Genomic DNA, 14,714 nt, shown 5'->3' on the forward strand with positions numbered 1-14,714 from the left:
TGCCTCCACCATCCTGGATGAGCCACTGAAAGGCCCAGCGGAGGCCCCTGCGCGTGCTGCTCCCACAGTCTGATGGTCTCTTCTCCTAGCAGGTCCTCAGCGGAGATGGCCCTTCTTCTGAGGGGCCATTGTGGACCACCCGGACAAGGTCAGAGTCCCCCCCCAGTCTGAGTTCACTCTGTCCTCTCCTTCGTGGTACCCAGTTTGTCATGTAAATGACGTTTTCCTGTCTCCCCGAGTGTCTGCGGGACCAGCGAGGACAGCATGGCCCCTCTGCTGCCCCAGCTCTGTCAACTGTGGCACCGACTGTGGGCCTGCCTGTCTTCTTTCAGGGTACTCCCTCTATGTCATCAGTAGCCATCCCCCCTCCACTCCCTCCCCCCCCCCCAGCTGACGCCTCCAGCCATCCCCAATCCCCCTCCCGCTGAGAAACCACCAACACATCCTGAAAGCCAGGTCAAGTGAGCCAGCTCTGGCCCCCTCGGGTCTCGTGGTAAACTGGCATATTTTCCACCACTTGGGTTTGGGAGAGGGTGAGGAGAGGAAGGAAACAAACCTGACCCTCCTAGTCTGGGGCCTTCTCAGACTCTTTCTGTTCTGCCACCTCAGAGAGGCCCATACCGGTCCCCTTCCGCACAATCCGAATCCCATCTGGCCTCAAGAAGCCCCATGAAATCCCCACCCCCTCCTGGAGGCTGCACGCACTCCTCTGGCCCAAGGTGGCTGTTCTGAGTGTCATTTCACACACAGAGAAACTGAGGCTCAGGAAGGTGAGGCCACGGGCTGGAGTTTACCCGGCAAGTCTGGACTCACACCCCTCAGGAACCCCACCTGCTCCCCTCATTCTCTCATGGAGTCCTCACCGCGGCCCTCTACAGGAGGCACCCACCTGTCAGGTGAGGAGACAGAGCCCTGAAGGCTGACTTGACTGGCCAAGCCAACTACCAAGAGGCTCTGGCCCTGGTGCCCCGAGTTCTCTCCCACCAGACCCCACCCTCTTCTACCATTCTGTCTTGGGACCCGAAGCCTGCGTACGGGCTGACCCGGGCAGCCCACAGGAAGCCAACAGGACTGGGCGGGGAGGTGTGGCGAGGTGATCAAGGGCAACTCTGGAGCCCACCACACATGGAATTCAGCTACTAAGGACCTGAGCACCGGCGCTGGGGCTGCCTGGCTGACCTAGCTCGGACCCAACTCCCAGGCGGGATCGGCTCTGCCAAGCCGATTCCCCAGAGGGGAATCCCCCAGAGGCGTCCAGGGGCCACCAGCCAGGGTAAGGGGCCTCTGGACTACTGCTTGGCCACTCCAGGGCCAGGCCACCTGCAGAGGTGGGGCTGGCACCCTTCCTTCCTGTCACCCTTCCCTCTGCCACCCCTTGGCCATCCAGGGGACAGAGAGTGAAGGTCACCGAAAGGAAATGCCCTGGATTTCCCTGGGCTGAGTCAGGGCCCCCTGGACCGCCCCCTGACTAGCAAGGGCTAGCTTCTCACCCCACGGGCTCAAGCCTGAGACCGCTGGCTTCCAGCTAGGCACTCACAGCAACCCCCCCCCCCCCCCCCGCCGTGTTCTGGCATTCCCTCACCTCCTCTATGCCCGTCCCACCCCCAGCCCCACACCAAGGCCAGTCACAGGGTCCCCTTCCCAGGAGGCTTTGTTTGCCTCCTTCAGCCCATGCTGACCCGTGGGCTGGAGCCACACACTTTCCAGGCTCTCACTCGACAAATATTTACTGGGCAAACACAATCCTGCTAATAACAGGATAATGACAAGGCTGCTGATGCTGACTTATCAGCCGGCGCTCACCGAGCACCTTCCCTGCTCCAGGCGCCTGGCTGATTCTCATCTTTAATCCCAACAACCGCCCAGTGCAGGTGTTCTGATCCCATTTCACAGATGAGTAAACGGAGGCTCCACGAGGTGAGGTGACTTGCTCACGGGCACTTGGCCTTTAAGAGGAGCAGCTGGGCTTGAACCTGGGCCTGCCAAGATGACTCCAGAGCCCCAGCTCCACCAATGGAGGGGTTGAGCTGGCGGGGAGTCGCCCACAGTGAATGAAGGGGTCTTGGTAAGACCACCGGGTTACATGCCTACTCAGAAGATAGGTGGGGACCCTAGGGACCATCAAGGCAACAATGGTAAACTGAGGCCCAGGGACGGGAAGCCACTCGCTCAAGCCATGTCAGAGCCCACCCTGACCCCGGCTTGGCACCTCTTACCTTGCGCCAGAGCAGCTGGGCCTGCGGCGCCCCCGTGCCCTCGATCTCGTGGCGCATGCTGTTGAAGAGGGCCACGCCATACTGGTCCTCATAAAAACGGAGGAACTCCGTCAGGATCTTCCCGGTTTTCTCTGAAACGGAAGAACAAACAGGCCTGTGAGGTCGTCATGGTTACCCGCAGCCGCCCAGCCCTGCCCCAGGGAGGGGCACCAGCCAAGCTCCAAATTCCTGCTCGTAAAACTATTTGCACAAGCTCCACGCTTTCACCTGCACTGCGTTTCTGGCCGGAGTTGTGCGTTTCCTGCACACAGCGGGTGAACTTTCGGACAGGAAAACGGGCAACGACTGAGACAGAGAAATCACCAAAGAGAAAACACGAGAAACCAGCAGACAAGGGAAAGAAAACAGCTGAGTCTCCCAGTCCCCAAGCAAATGCAGATGGAGATTCCATTCCCCCCACCCTCCCCCTGGGTCAGACCAGTCGGGGTGTAGAGAAACAGGCACCTCAACTCAGAGCCGTGGGTTCTAGAAATTGGGACGGCCTTTCTGGGAGGGGCGGGGGACACCATTGCGCGTACAATTTTAAGGGTGCATGCGGTTCCCGGATGCCGGGCTCACTCCTCTAGGAATTACCCACGGAGCAAGTCACAGAAGGGCAGGTACAGTATATTTTCACCAAGGCAATCAGCGGAAATGGGCCAGATGCGCGTGCGTGGAGAGGGATTCAGAACATGCCAGTGCACGTGGGACAGGAAGTGGGTGGGGGGACCCACAGGTACCACCCGAGGGAAGGTGTCCACCTTTGTCCACGTAAGGAAAAGCGAGTTACAGAATCACATGTTAAATATTACCTCACTTAAAATTACCCCTGTCTGTGCCTGTAAGTTATTTACACTCGGAGACGGAGGAAAAGGTCCAGAAGGCAGCACTCCTGACTGTTCCGGGTGGGACCCAGGGTGTGGGAATAGGAGGGCCGAGTGAATTGCGTTTTCTGCTTTATTCACTTTTACAGCATTTGAATTATTTACCAACCATGATTCCTTCCACAATAAAAAAAATAAACATTCTAAAATTAACTCCTCTAAGTTAACCACCTTTTGGCTTTCACCCGCCATTTGCTTCTCTCTGCTGCTAAAGCACTTTCTGAACAGGGAAGGCGACTATTGTGACCTCCAGAGCTCACCCAATGCACAGCAGACGCTCAGTAATGGCCCTGCCTGGGCATCCCTATTTGCAGATGATGACACCGAGGCCCAGGGAGGGTGGTGACTGTTAACACTCCAGGAGGCCTTCTCCTTAGGAGAGACTTCCTGGCCCTGAGAAGTTGTGGCTCCATTATCTGGACCTCAGGTCCCTGCACACTAAGACGGGACTCAATGGTGGATGAGTCCAGTCTTAGCGGTGAAACCACCACTGACCGTCTTGGGTTCCAGATTTGAACAACTGGTCCTGGGGCACCTGGGTGGTTTAGGCAGTTAAGCACCCGACTTCAACTCAGGTCATGATCTCACAGTTCGTGACTTTGAGCCCCGTATCGAGCTCTGTGCTGTCAGTGAAGAGCCCGCTTGGGATCCTCTGTCGTCCCCCCCCCCACCCCCCACCCAGCCCCGCTCTCATGCATGCACATGCGCAGCACTCTTTCTTTCAAAAATAAATAGGGGCACCTGGATGGTTCTGTAGGTTATGTGTCTGACTTTGGCTCAGGTCACGATCTCACTGTCTGGGAGTTCGAGCCCCACATCAGGCTCTGTGCTGACAGCTCAGAGGCCAGAGCCTGCTTCGCATTCTGTGTCTCCCTCTCTCTCTGCCCCTCCCTGGCTCATGCTCTGTCTCTCTCTCTCTCTCTCTCTCTCTCTCTCTCTCAAAAATAAACAAACATTAAACATTTTTTTTCAGGGGCCCCTGGGTGGCTCGGTCGCTTAAGCGTCCGACTTCGGCTCAGGTCATGATCTCACGGTCCGTGAGTTCGAGCCCCGCGTCGGGCTCTGTGCTGACAGCTCAGAGCCTGGAGCCTGCTTCGGATTCTATGTCTCCCTCTCTCTCTGCCCTTCCCCTGTTCATGCTCTGTCTCTCTCTGTCTCAAAAATAAATAAACGTTAAAAAAAAAAAAATTAAAAAACATTTTTTTTCAACGTTGTTAAAATAAATAAATAAATAAATAAATAAATAAATAAATAAATAAATATTAAATAAGAAAACGAAGAACTGGTCCTGTCTCCAATAAGGGATTGACATGGCACCCCCCCTCCCCCCCCGCCCACCGCCATGGTTGGTCTCTGAGTGCCAAGAACACACCTTGTGCTCTTCTCAATAACCTTGTGAGGTAGGGCTAGTGTTACTCCCATGTCACAGGAGAGCTGAGACCCAGAGAGGTTAAGTCACTGGCACAAGGTCACATAGCAAGTGGGTGATGGAGCTGGGATGCAGTCTTGGGGCCCAGCTAGGAGGTTGGGGGGGGGGGGGGGGGGCTGGCTGGCTACTGAAAGCTCGTGCCACTCGTGCCCAGGGTCTCAGGCAGGCCCACTCCCTCTATGCCCCCTGGAGGCAGCTCAGCCCAAGGACCCCTCTCCGTAGACCCTGCCTGTGGTCCCCTTTCCTGGAATGAGGTCATGCCTGTCCAGATTCCGATCTGGGGAGAGGAAGGGGGGAACAAATGAGGAATTTGCTTTGAATGCCTATTTTTTAAAAGCCATAAACAACCAGAACTCTCTCAAAGACCACGGGAATTGTTTTGGAAAAATGATGAGGCAGGATAGGGAGGGGTGAGGGGAGCAGACAAGACGGGGTAATGCATTGGAGCCAAAGAGAGAAAAATGGGACCTCAGATGACAATAATATTGATATATCACCACCATCATCATCATCATCATCATCATCATCATCATCACCATCATGGCTACCACTTATTGAGTGGTAATCCGAGCCAGCGGGTGGGCATGTTTTACGTGCCAGATACCAAAGAATCCTCATCAAACCCTAGGGAGTCAGGGCTATTGTTTCCCCATTTTAGGGAGGAGACGGAGGCTTGCGGACGTAGGACTGGACTGCCAGGCTCTCAGCCACCAGGGCACGCAGCCTCAGCCCAGGGTTTTGCCCCAACTCTGCCCCAAGCAGTCACATGCCCAACAGGCACTCTACCTGCATGCGGGATCTTGAGGGTCCTTCAGCCATGGCTCGGGGCGGGGGGGTGGGGGGGGGCCTGACCAGCCCCTGGGACACCCAGCCTCAGAGCATTATTTCCAGAAGGGCCAGAATCCACCCTGACCCTTGGGGAGCCAGGCCCAGCAGGAAGCCGCTGTCCTGTGTCAGAACTCGTACCCAGGACTGCCTAACCCATAGCATGCCCTCAGCAAAACCCAGATACTGCATCCAAGCAGGGGGTGGCTAGGTTTAGAAGGCCCCGGGGCTGGACTGGGACAAGAAGGGCAAAGTATCATCCCTTGAGGTGTGTCAAGGCCCGATTGTGGGGAAGGGGGTTGCTGTAGGTTGAAGAGGAAGCTGGGGAGGCTGAGGAAGTGAAGACCAGAACAAGGTGACCCTGAAGGAGACAGAAGGCAAAGGTGAAGCTGACGGGCTTGAAGTATCTGGGCTGAGAAGGGTCGGGTGGGGTAGGGGGCAAAAAGAAAACCCACTGTCGCCCTCCCATTGGGATAGGACAAGTTATCCAAGCCGGACTGTAGGACCAGGGTCCAGGAGTAGAGGGCTTGAGGACTAGGGTGGGAGTCACCAGGCAGAGGGTGGAGAGAAGAGAAGGTATGGGCAGAAATGGACAGAAAATGGGAGTAGGAAAAGAGGAGATGGCCCCAGGCACCCTGCACCCCCAAACAGAGCGCAGCAGCCCTGGCCCCAAGTTCACCCAACTGCCAGGACAGGCATGCCTTGCTGTCCAAACTCAAGAAGTACATAGGCACCTGGGTGGCTCAGTCAGTTAAGCGTCCGACCTTCAGCTCAGGTCATGATCTCACGGTTCGTGAGTTCGAGCCCTACATGGGGCTTTCTGCTGTCAGTGCACAGCCCACTTTGGATCCTCTGTCTCCCTCTCTCTCTGCCCCTCCCCCTCTGTCAAAAATAAATAAACATCAAAAAAAAAAAGAAGAAGAAGAAGAAGAAGACGAACTATATAGATCTGGATCTGTTTTCAGATAAACACTTTGCTACCTGAAATTCCAGAACCAAACATCACAGAGTGGGGTCTCTCACTACCCAAACTTGCTCTCCCAGCTCGGGAGCCAAATGGATTGGGATGCTAGTATCTGTCTGAGGATTGACCGTAAATCAGGGAGGGTGGTCCTGACACCGTTCTGCACACCACTGGCTCCCCTTTGCTCCCCACTCTGGCCTGGCACAGGCAGATGCCGAGCAAGGGGCAGTCCACTCACCAGTTACTGAGCATCTACCCCGCACCAGGCCCCAGGACTGGGCAAGCCGCTGGGCCAGGGGTAGGGGTGACGTCATTTCTCAAGGGGTTCCTTAGAAGGGTCCCAGGCAACACCAGGAAACTGGGTGCATTTGGCCTAACTCTGGTCAAGGAAGGGTTACAAAGGGAAGACTTGGGGGGGGGGGGGTGTGGCAGGGAGCAGGGTGGCAGGATGGCTTCCTGGCAAGGGCAGCCCCAAGCACATTCTTGAGAGAGTCCTAAGACAGCCTGGAAGGAACTGCCTCGTGCTTGGTACAAAGTGTCACGGGAAGGCAGCGCTGTAGGGGGCCTAGGAAGGATTTGGGGCTGGAAAGACCTGAGAGAGGCAGGCCAGGGAAGGGGGCCAGTCCCCTCCTGGGAGAATGGGCTCACAGGGGACAAGCCCTCAACGGGGTCCCCAGCGGCCTGCCTGGCCAACACTGCTGGAGGGAAACCTGGATGGGCAGCCCCGGCCGCCTTGGATGCTCCTCCTGCCCGCTGGGCTCCGGGGTCATGGCCCAGGCAGTCCCCTTCCTCTGGGCAGTGCTCAGCACCCCCTTTCTTCCCTTCTGGCCACCCTACAGCGGCTGTCTCCCTGGAGCTGCTGTCGGGATTTTACAGTTCAAACCCCCAGCCTGAGTGTCTGTGGATGGTCCCCAGGCCTCCGGGGCTCCTCTCCCCTCCACACCTGCCCATGCCAGCTCTTCCCGCCTCCTCCCATGGCTTCTGGAGACACCACAAACCACGGATTTAGGGCTGCCGAGGCCATCCCTCCCACCCAAGGTCCCCGGGGGTCCCAGACTCAGGAACTCTGGGAGGTACAGATGCTGGCATGGAGCAGTCCGAGGGCGTGGGCCGCCCTCACCACCTTCCACGTTTTCTGACCCATCCTCCCAGGTGCCCTCTGCCAGCACATCCTGCAGAATTAGGCGGTAAACTCACCCCACTCAGACTCAGGGTCCAAGGCACACACTCAGGTTCTTCAAATGGCCCCAGACGTGAATAAAACCCTCCACTTTACAGGTGTACAAGCCAATGCTCACAAAGACTAATGGCTCAAGAAGTCGCTTCACTTGTCAGTCAACAGAAAGCTACTGAGCTCCATGGGGCTGTCTTGAGAAGCACTCATTTATGGGGTCCCGATTCCCTCGTGAGCCCACGAATCCTGGGAGTGGACCTGAGTGTCCCCATCTGCACCCAGACACCACTGTGCCCTGGGGCCTCAGGGGGACCAATGCCCCCTCCCCGGGGCCTCCATTTCCACATCACATCTGCACCACGAGGGTAGTGGGCTCCATCTGGCTCCGGATGTGGGGGCATCTCTCTGCCTCCCAGATGACTGGAACCCTGTCTCCAAGGGCTGAGCCCTTTGGGACCATCAAGAGCGACCCAGAGGGGCACGTGGGTGGCTCAGTCAGTCAAGCATCTTGGTTTCGGCTCAGGTTGGGATCTCAAAGTTCATGAGTTCAAGCCCCACAGTGAGCTCTGCACTGTTAGTGCTTGGGATTCTCTCTCCCTCTCTCTCTGCCCTTCCCCTGCTTGTGCTCACTCTATCTCTCTCTCTCTCAAAATAAATAAATAAACTGTACAAAAAAAAAAAAAAAAAAAAAGAATGACCTAGAGCCACCCCCTTCCCATCCAGGCCTCCTAACTCTGCTCTAGAACCCCCAGAGTTTACCAGATGTGACTATCACTAAAAAGTTATGCATGTTCAACAGCTCACTGAACCCGAACAGATACTGTTATCCCCACTTTACAGATAAGGTAACTGAGGCTCAGGGAGACCAGGTGACCTACTCAGAGATGCCACAGCCCAGAAAGGGAAAGAGGTGAGTTTCAAAGCCTGTACAAAGCCCCCACCGCACAAAGCCTCCTCATCCAACAGCCTCCCACATGGCACCGAAGTATAATTTCTAGTCCTGCCTTAAACTTGATTTCGGGGTCTTTGCCTGGTCCCAAGAGGCAGACAAAGTGCACCTTACTATCTCCGTTTTACACATGAAGAAACCGAGGTTCAGAGAGGCAAAGTGACTTTCCCAAGGTCACACAGTAAGTAGATGACTGTCAGAGCCAAGACTGAAGCCTGGGGTCTCCAGCCCCAAACTGGTCAGAGCTGGCAGGGAAACTTCACACCTACTGGATCCTTACCTGTCCATCTTCTCTGGGCCTTAATTGTCCCACCTGTAAAATGGGTGGGTAGGTCCCTGTTGGCTCAACTGATCTAAAATCTCAGTGATGATATAATCAGTGTTGCCCTGGCCCCAGGAGCTGACCGGGATGCTGGCCTCAGCATCCTCCTCTGAGCTGCTGGTGAGTCAGTTCTGAGTCTGACCACAGGCCCCTCAGGCTGGACAGAAGGACTGGGAGGGAAGTGGGGGGCGGGATTCAGCATCAACCCTACCTGTGTACGAGGCACCATCTCTGTTGGGCACACGGGCTCTGGGTTCAAGTCCTGGCTCTGCCACCTACTAACTGTGTGGCCTTCCTCAAGGCACTTCCTCTCTCTGAGCCTCTGTTTCCCCCCCTGCAAAATGGCACAACAGTATCTGCCTGATGGGGTTATGAGAAAATCAAGATCAGGGGCACCTGAGTGGCTCAGTCGGTTGAGCATCCAACTTTGGCTTAGGTCATGATCTTGGAGTTTGTGAGTTTGACCCCGCATCAGGCTCTCTGCTGTCAGAGCAGAGCCCCTTCAGATCCTCTGTCCCCCTCTCTATCTGCCCCTCCCTTGCTCATGCTCATACTCTCTCTCTCTCTCAAAAATAAATTTAAAAACATTTAAAAAAAGAAGAGGTCAAGATCAATGAGCTAATGGGCATAAAGCATTTCACCCTGGCAAAGAGGAGGCATGTTAACGGGGGCTCCTATACAGTTCCTCTTGTCCAAGCTTCCCCTAATCTGGAGAGAGGCCCTTGAAACACCCCTGGCCCAGCTGAGCAACCCCCGGTGCAGCCTAGCCCCAGGCCCAGCACCAACAGTAGCCAAGGCAACCGGAAGAACGTTAATCTCTGATTTCCCAAACTGACAACGTTATGGGTCACGCTGCTTCCTGCACTCAGAAAGCGGGGGCTGGGCAAGAATGTGGGAGGCCCCAGGGTGGCCCGCAGTCCCCTGCCAACTCTGGGGGACAGGGGGACTTAGCCCACTGTGCAGATGGAAAAACTGAGGCTCAGAGAGGAGAAGGGGCTCGCGGAGCAGAGGATGAGAAAAAGGAGTGCGGAGGTGCCCCAGAGAGCCTCGAAGGCCTTCTCGTGACCCTCCCAAAGCCCAGCACATGTCACGTTGAGTCACCCCCCCAATCCCGGACTCAACCTGGGGCAGGCGGTATCTCATTTCAGATGAGGAGAACCGGGATCCCTGCCAAGTCCTTCAGCTGGGGAGCAGCAGAGGCAGGATCTGAGCCCAGGCCCGGGACCCCCTCCACACTGACTGCCGGGTCCCAGGACGAAGAGGGCAATCTCCAGCCGGGACCACGTCAGCCTCGTGCCAGCCACAGGGGCTTCACGTTGGTCCCAGCCCCAGCTTGGCCCGAGTTGAGGGCAATGCGCCAAATCTGTTCCTGGCTCATCCGGTCCCTCCAGCGGGCCCCAGGGACACACCTCACCCACGAGGCCCGTCCCGGTTTCAGGGCTGAAAGAGATTTGCCGACTGAAACCAGGCAGGCGGCACCCTGTAGGGCAGGGCAGGCCCGGAACTTGCCTACCTGGTTCTCAGAGCCCTGGAGAGAAGGCCCAGGGTGGAGAGGTAGAGGAGGCAGCCAGGGACTCAGTTTCCCCGTGTCATACAGCTGCCCAAAGTACCACCACCTCCATCATCCGCCTAGGAGAGCAGGGAAAGCTTATAGTCCAGAGAGGTGGCGACACTCTCCTGGGGTCGCACAGCATATGTCAACAGAGCTGGGTCAGCACGTCAGGCCCCCAGTGCCCAACCCAGGGCCCTTCTACCTGGCCACCCTACTATCACTATTAAGAAATACTAGCAACAGCCAAGTGTTCAGCACCCCTCCACACCCAGCACGGTGCTACACGTTCACACGTGTTATTTCCTGTGTTGTCCCCACTTTACAGAGGAAGACACTGAGATTCAGAGAAGTGACTTCTCTGGAAACACATAGCTTGTAAATGACAGGAACCCAGATCAGCCTGAGTCTAACACAGAACCAGAGTTTGGGCAAATCCATCTCACCCCCACCTGCCAGCCTCCGGGAGCTGGGGTTCCACACCGCACTGGCCCTGTGGGTGGCCGCTGTCAGAAAGGCTGACATGGCTCCCACTCAGGACCTGTAATCAGGGGCAAAGTCAGGAAGAAGGGGTAATGACAGGCTCCACTGGCCAGCAGAGGAGGGGGACCGGCAGACCGCCCGTGAGAAGAGCCTGAACTAGCAGCCAGAACCCCGCAGAGCCGAAGCCAAGAGGGGGTTAAGTCAGCTGAGTGGCACCCTCACCCCAACAGCCAGTTCTTGTTCAGAAGAGAGACAGCTGCCAGAGAGGGCACGGGACTGATCCAAGGTCACCCCACAAATACCCCCTGAAGAATGGGTTTGCTCAGAGCACCTGTATAGCAGCAACAGGTCCCTGGAACCCCACTTCTGGGCCCCAGAGGATTCCCCCACCAGCCATGCCCCACGGCCCAGCGCAAGGCCATCAGGGTGAGGTGGACTTCCTAGCTGACCAGGGGACGGTCAAGAGGCCAGTACAGCTGAGCCCTGACTGTGCCACAAGTCACTGCCCCCCAGCCATGGGAATGCCCATCCTACGTCTGCCCGGCCTCCAAATTTCTACCCATTTCCACTCCTGACTCCTTCAGATCCTTTGCTTACAATAGCCGCAGGGATCTTTGTGTTACAGCTCTCACCCTGAACCTTCTCTGCTCAACAACCTTCCATGGCTCCCACTGCCTTTGGGACAAAGACTAAACTCTTTAGAAGGCCCCCAGGCTCCTGCCTTCTCTTCCTTGCCATGGGGTCTCCAGGTCAGGAACACTCCTCCCCCCTCTGCTGGGGGGGTGCCCATTTCTCAGCCCCCCACTGCACCACTCCCTCCCCCAGGATGCCCCCAGGCCAGTGGGTATCCCCCACTTATTTCCATAGCCCCCCATTGATCTTGCAGTGGGTGAAGGCCTGTTTCCTGTCGGACTCCCCCAGGCAGTACCCACCACATCTGGGACAGGGCCTGGCGCATAGTAGGAAGCTCAGAGCAAGAAGCCAGAGGCGCGATCTAGAGCCAGGGCCGCCCTGGGGCACAGAGCCACCCTCGCTGAGCAATAAAGCTCCCCACACACACCCCAGAGATTCCTCATCACAGAACGGGAGGCTTATGCCCAACCCAAGGGCTGTGGCCAGGCCCCAGAAATGAGCGGATGCGCACAACACCTTCCTTCTTACTCGGGAAGGTGACTGCCACCCACGAGGTTCCCTCCCTGCTGGCCTCAGCTGCCCTGAAGGGACCCTCTGCTGGTCACCCCTTCCCTGGAGCTGGGAACAAGGGAAAATTCTCTCCCCATAAATACAGCAGCCCGCAGCATGCCAAGGCCCGATCGTGGCAACTACCTGATGGCATGCCAGCTCTGTGCAAGGGGCTTTATGGAGGAGATCAAAATGGCCCAGGGAGGGAGGGTCTGTCATTACCCCAGTGGACAGAGGAGGGAAGAAAGTGTCAGGCAGTTAAGGAGCCTACGCAGCGTCACACAGCTGATAAGGCACAACGCTGGCGGCTGATCCCCAGGCTTACTCTGCAGGGCCTTTACTGCATTTGCCACCGGGCCCTGGCAGCAACCCCAGGAGGTGGGTACAGGTACCACCCCCACTGAGGAAACAGGAGGCTGTGAGGCCCAGTGACTTGTCCAAAGTCAGCCAGCTGTCAGGTAGAGAAGCCTGAATCCATGCTGGGGGCTTGAACCCAGGCTCCCAGGGATGTGGAGACACAAAGGACAGTCATGCAAAGTGCTTCAGAGAGGCTCTTCCAGGGCTCCAACACCCCAGGAGACGGGAGGTTCGCCCGTCACTGCATTCTTGACACCCGCCACGGGGCCTGGCGCACCGTGGCCCGCAGACAGAACACTGAATCAGATCCAGGACCCACCAGGTTCTGAGCCCCATTTCCCTCCCCGAGGCCCCACCCTGGTAATTTCCTATCCACCCCAGGCCCCCATCTCCATGCTTTCACCTGTGCTGTGCCCCCTTGCAGAAGCCCCTTCCCCCCTTGTTTCCACAGTTCAAGGTCTTAGCCAAAAAAAGAAAAACACAAAGTCTTAGCCAGACTTCAAGGTCCCACTCAAATATCTCCTGGGATTGCCCATTTGTGCATAATTATAATAATAATTGGGGCCTGAGCGAAGGCCTGTAGCACTCACCCACTGCCAGGCACGGAGGCAGCTCCCATATATGCTAACAAGTATCCTCAACGTTATTTAACCCTCACCCAGATTTACTCTTGAACCCATTTTGTAGATGAGGCTCAGAGAGGTGAAGCGACTTGTCCAACGTCACACAGGTAAGGGGAAATTGTGACCTGAAGCCAAGCCATCCACTGTCCACTGCTCTATCCCAACACCTAGAATGGTGCTGAAACAGAGAAAGAGCTCGAAAACACTTGTGGTCTCTCTGCCAGGACATTCCCCACTCGCCTGGCAGCTGCCCGGGTCAAAAGGGGCACCTTGTTACCTTCTGTATCCCAAGCGCCCAGTGTGGCACGGGTTTGGGGACAGAAAAGTGGGTGTCTCACAGAGGCAGGGGTGTTAGGGGGGCCAAGCTTGAAGCAAGAAGCAAACCCTGAGCTCAGAACGGCCTCTCTGGGCTTCAGTTTCCTTGTCTGTAAAATGGGCATAACGTGATAGTTTCCCACACACAATCTCACTCAGTGATGAGGGGTCCTCAGGAGATGCTGACTTTTGTTGTCAACAAAGCACTGGGTGAACAATATAAAGATACATGGCTGCCATCTTAACCTTTGGCACCAGTGGAATCCCTGCCCCGGAGTGTCCCCTTATTAATGGACCAGTGACATATGCTTATAACAGGCCACTGGACCTGGGAAGGGCCCTCTAAGATGAAGTTCGAGCTCTGGATTGGACAGATGGGGAAACCGAGGCTGGGGAATAGGAAAGAAGCAACCTTGTGAGAACAGGGTGAAGAGAAAGAAGTGGGGGGGGGGGGGGGGGGGGTGCGGTCAGAATTCAGCACCCAGGAGAGGGAACTGGCTCTGGTCTGAGGGTCTCCGGCCTGGAACATTCTCTCAAAGCCCCCCTCAGCCTGGCCATCTCCTCTTCCTCCCCCTCAGGCTCGAACATCACCTCCTCGGAACCCGAGACAGGTCCAGTGCCCGCAGCCCCCACTTCTCCTTGGCCCTCTTCTCACCTACAGCTGCTGTATCCCCATGAAAGGCTCCTTCGACCCCACTCCCCAGACAGAGACCTTGTTCCCGCCGTCTCCCTGGAACCCAGCTCGTGCCTGGCCCAGGTGCGTGCCCGATAAGCAAGTGCTGAGTGGGGAAGGCCACCCCCGGAGGGAAGGCCATCCAGTTTCAGGTGCCCAAATGGCCGCCACGGGCCCAAAAAGGAGGCTGAGGAGGGCAGAGGCTGCCTGGGGCTCCCCGTCGCAAAGGCAGCTTTGGGACAGGGCAGTGGGATTTCTCACAAAGCTGCCTTTAAAGCTCTTCTCAGTTGGCAAATATTTAACCACGGCTCAGAGACCCAGGTCTGCTGGGGAAGAGTGTACGGGAGGGCCTGAGGAGGGAGGCAGGTGGCTGAAGTGGGGCCCAGAGAAATGCCAGAAAGAAAAAAAGGCAGACTGAAGACCCGCCCACTGGGGACTGCCCTTTCCTTTATACCCCGGGCAGCCTGGTGGGAGGAAGTCGATTCCCATCTTGACACAAACAGGGAAACAAAAGCCCTCTCATCTCCTCCGGGGCCCTCCCTCCCTGCCTGGCAGCACCGTACCCACAGCTCACAGTTGGCGGCTTGTTCCGGGAGCCCAGAACCCAAGAACACAGAGCCAAGCTGCGGAGGGTGGAGAAAGGGTGCCAAGGCCCCACCCCCGGCCCCAGCCAGGGCAGGACTGGCCTCTACCCACACCTACCCCGGGCCCACCGCAGGTCCCCGGCACT

At 56.8% G+C, this 14,714-nt stretch overlaps 1 protein-coding gene across 2 annotated transcripts in view; it reads right to left on the reverse strand.

Moving 5' to 3' along the window:
* NIBAN2 (niban apoptosis regulator 2) overlaps nucleotides 1-14,714 on the reverse strand; it is a 53,261-nt gene that overhangs the window by 18,432 nt on the left and 20,115 nt on the right. The window contains exons 1-2 of one of the 2 annotated variants that reach the window (XM_049637769.1): nucleotides 13,967-14,655; nucleotides 2,217-2,347 (exon numbers count right to left, since the gene is read on the reverse strand). In XM_049637769.1, coding sequence (XP_049493726.1) covers nucleotides 2,217-2,347; nucleotides 13,967-14,126 — 291 coding nt within the window. In that variant the 5' untranslated portion in view covers nucleotides 14,127-14,655. Of the gene's footprint in view, nucleotides 1-2,216; nucleotides 2,348-13,966; nucleotides 14,656-14,714 lie in introns of those variants that run through there. The other variant, XM_049637757.1, reaches the window with a different exon arrangement.

Source organism: Panthera uncia, chromosome D4 (assembly GCF_023721935.1).
Source record: "Panthera uncia isolate 11264 chromosome D4, Puncia_PCG_1.0, whole genome shotgun sequence".
NCBI lineage: Eukaryota > Metazoa > Chordata > Mammalia > Carnivora > Felidae > Panthera > Panthera uncia.